Here is a 3301-nt window from a genome sequence, read left to right on the forward strand (position 1 = left end):
TCTCTCACTCAATCGAGGCCCCTTCGGCGTGTCGGATTAACCCGAGGGCTCTGTCTGGCCCTCTAGGTCTTAGTGCCAGTCTTGATGCCAGCTTTTTTTTTGGTGAGGGGTGGCCCCCCCCCCCCCTCGGGTGTCTTATTAATAGTTCTGGCTTCAGACCTGACCTGCGGGACGGGGGGGGGGGTCCACAAGGAGCGATGCACATCACACTTCCTTTCTCAGCCTTCCGATATTGTCAGCCTTGGAGGCACAGCCCCTGGAGGCACAGTCCTGGAGGTACAGCCCCTGGAGGTACAGCCCCTGGAGGCACAGCCCCAGGAGGCACAGCCCTTGGAGGCACAACCCCTGGAGGCACAGCCCCTGGAGGTACAGCCCCTGGAGGTACAGCCCCTGGAGGTACAGCCCCTGGAGGCACAGCCCCTGGAGGCACAGCCCCTGGAGGCACAGTCCTGGAGGCACAGCCCCTGGAGGCACAGTCCTGGAGGCACAGCCCCTGGAGGCACAGTCCTGGAGGCACAGTCCTGGAGGCACAGCCCCTGGAGGCACAGCCCCTGGAGGCACAGTCCTGGAGGCACAGTCCTGGAGGCACAGTCCTGGAGGCACAGCCCCTGGAGTCACAGTCCTGGAGGCACAGCCCTGGAGGCACAGCCCCTGGAGGCACAGTCCTGGAGGCACAGCCCCTGGAGGCACAGCCCCTGGAGGCACAGTCCTGGAGGCACAGCCCCTGGAGGCACAGTCCTGGAGGCACAGCCCCTGGAGGCACAGTCCTGGAGGCACAGCCCCTGGAGGCACAGTCCTGGAGGCACAGCCCCTGGAGGCACAGTCCTGGAGGCACAGCCCCTGGAGGCACAGTCCTGGAGGCACAGCCCCTGGAGGCACAGCCCCTGGAGGCACAGCCCCTGGAGGCACAGTCCTGGAGGCACAGCCCCTGGAGGCACAGTCCTGGAGGCACAGCCCCTGGAGGCACAGTCCTGGAGGCACAGCCCCTGGAGGCACAGTCCTGGAGGCACAGCCCCTGGAGGCACAGTCCTGGAGGCACAGTCCCTGGAGGCACAGCCCCTGGAGGCACAGCCCCTGGAGGCACAGTCCTGGAGGCACAGCCCCTGGAGGCACAGTCCTGGAGGCACAGCCCCTGGAGGCACAGTCCTGGAGGCACAGTCCTGGAGGCACAGCCCCTGGAGGCACAGTCCTGGAGGCACAGCCCCTGGAGGCACAGCCCCTGGAGGCACAGCCCCTGGAGGCACAGTCCTGGAGGCACAGCCCCTGGAGGCACAGTCCTGGAGGCACAGCCCCTGGAGGCACAGTCCTGGAGGCACAGCCCCTGGAGGCACAGTCCTGGAGGCACAGCTCCTGGAGGCACAGTCCTGGAGGCACAGCCCCTGGAGGCACAGTCCTGGAGGCACAGCCCCTGGAGGCACAGCCCCTGGAGGCACAGTCCTGGAGGCACAGCCCCTGGAGGCACAGTCCTGGAGGCACAGCCCCTGGAGGCACAGTCCTGGAGGCACAGCCCCTGGAGGCACAGTCCTGGAGGCACAGCCCCTGGAGGCACAGTCCTGGAGGCACAGCCCCTGGAGGCACAGTCCTGGAGGCACAGCCCCTGGAGGCACAGTCCTGGAGGCACAGCCCCTGGAGGCACAGTCCTGGAGGCACAGCCCCTGGAGGCACAGTCCTGGAGGCACAGCCCCTGGAGGCACAGTCCTGGAGGCACAGCCCCTGGAGGCACAGTCCTGGAGGCACAGCCCCTGGAGGCACAGTCCTGGAGGCACAGCCCCTGGAGGCACAGTCCTGGAGGCACAGCCCCTGGAGGCACAGCCCCTGGAGGTACAGTCCTGGAGGCACAGCCCCTGGAGGCACAGTCCTGGAGGCACAGCCCCTGGAGGCACAGTCCTGGAGGCACAGCCCCTGGAGGCACAGTCCTGGAGGCACAGCCCCTGGAGGCACAGTCCTGGAGGCACAGCCCCTGGAGGCACAGTCCTGGAGGCACAGCCCCTGGAGGCACAGTCCTGGAGGCACAGCCCCTGGAGGCACAGTCCTGGAGGCACAGCCCCTGGAGGCACAGCCCTGGAGGCACAGTCCTGGAGGCACAGCCCCTGGAGGCACAGCCCCTGGAGGCACAGCCCCTGGAGGCACAGCCCCTGGAGGCACAGTCCTGGAGGCACAGTCCTGGAGGCACAGCCCCTGGAGGCACAGCCCCTGGAGGCACAGCCCCTGGAGGCACAGCCCCTGGAGGCACAGTCCTGGAGGCACAGCCCCTGGAGGCACAGCCCCTGGAGGCACAGCCCCTGGAGGCACAGTCCTGGAGGCACAGCCCCTGGAGGCACAGCCCCTGGAGGCACAGTCCTGGAGGCACAGTCCTGGAGGCACAGCCCCTGGAGGCACAGCCCCTGGAGGCACACCTCCCTAAGCTTCCTCTACCTTCTTCTCTTTGCCTTGGTACCAAAATTCTTCTTTTGGTACGAATTCTTTTCAGTCAGAATTCAAAACTGATTGTAAAAAATCTATGTTATCTAAGTTTGAGTTTATGCAGTAATGTAAGCGCGCACGCAAGCCCGCAAGCACACACACACACACACACACACACACACACACACACACACACACACACACACACACACACACACACACACACACACACACACACACACACACACAGAAGATTGTGAGAAAAAACATAGTAACACATCTGGAGAGAAGAGACTTCGTGACAACCCATCAACATGGGTTCAGGGAGGGTAAATCTTGCCTTACAGGCTTGATAGAATTCTACGATCAGGTGACAAAGATTAAGCAAGAAAGAGAAGGGTGGGGGGACTGCATTTTTTTGGACTGTCGGAAAGCCTTTGACACAGTACCCCATAAAATGTTGATGCATAAGCTGGAGAAACAGGCAGGAGTAACTGGTAGGGCGCTCCAGTGGGTAAGGGAGTACCTAAACAATAGGAAGCAGAGAGTTACAGTGAGGGGTGAGACCTCAGAATGGTGTGAAGTCACCAGTGGAGTCCCACAGGGCTCTGTGCTTGGACCTATCCTGTTTCTGATATACGTAAATGATCTCCCAAAGGGTATAGACTCATTCCTCTCAATGTTTGCTGACGACGCCAAAATTATGAGAAGGATTAAGACAGAGGAGGACAGCTTGAGACTTCAAGAAGGCCTGGACAAACTGCAGGAAATGTCGAACAAATGGTTGTTAGAGTTGAACCCAAATAAATGCAATGTAATGAAGATAGGTGTAGGGAGCAGGAGACCAGATACAAGGTATCATTTGGGAAAATACTTCAAGAATCTGAGAGAGAGAAAA

At 61.4% G+C, this 3301-nt stretch overlaps 1 protein-coding gene across 1 annotated transcript in view; it reads right to left on the reverse strand.

Annotated features, from left to right (window-relative positions):
- Window positions 1-204: 204 nt before the first annotated feature.
- The window catches only part of LOC138369327 (tenascin-X-like), a 9392-nt gene continuing 6295 nt past the window's right edge, over window positions 205-3301 (reverse strand). Inside the window, exon 2 of the mRNA XM_069332559.1 lies at window positions 205-2340. Coding sequence (XP_069188660.1) covers window positions 205-2340 — 2136 coding nt within the window. The remainder of the gene's footprint in view (window positions 2341-3301) is intronic.

The sequence above is a fragment of the Procambarus clarkii genome, chromosome 28 (assembly GCF_040958095.1).
Source record: "Procambarus clarkii isolate CNS0578487 chromosome 28, FALCON_Pclarkii_2.0, whole genome shotgun sequence".
Classification (NCBI taxonomy): Eukaryota; Metazoa; Arthropoda; class Malacostraca; order Decapoda; family Cambaridae; genus Procambarus; species Procambarus clarkii.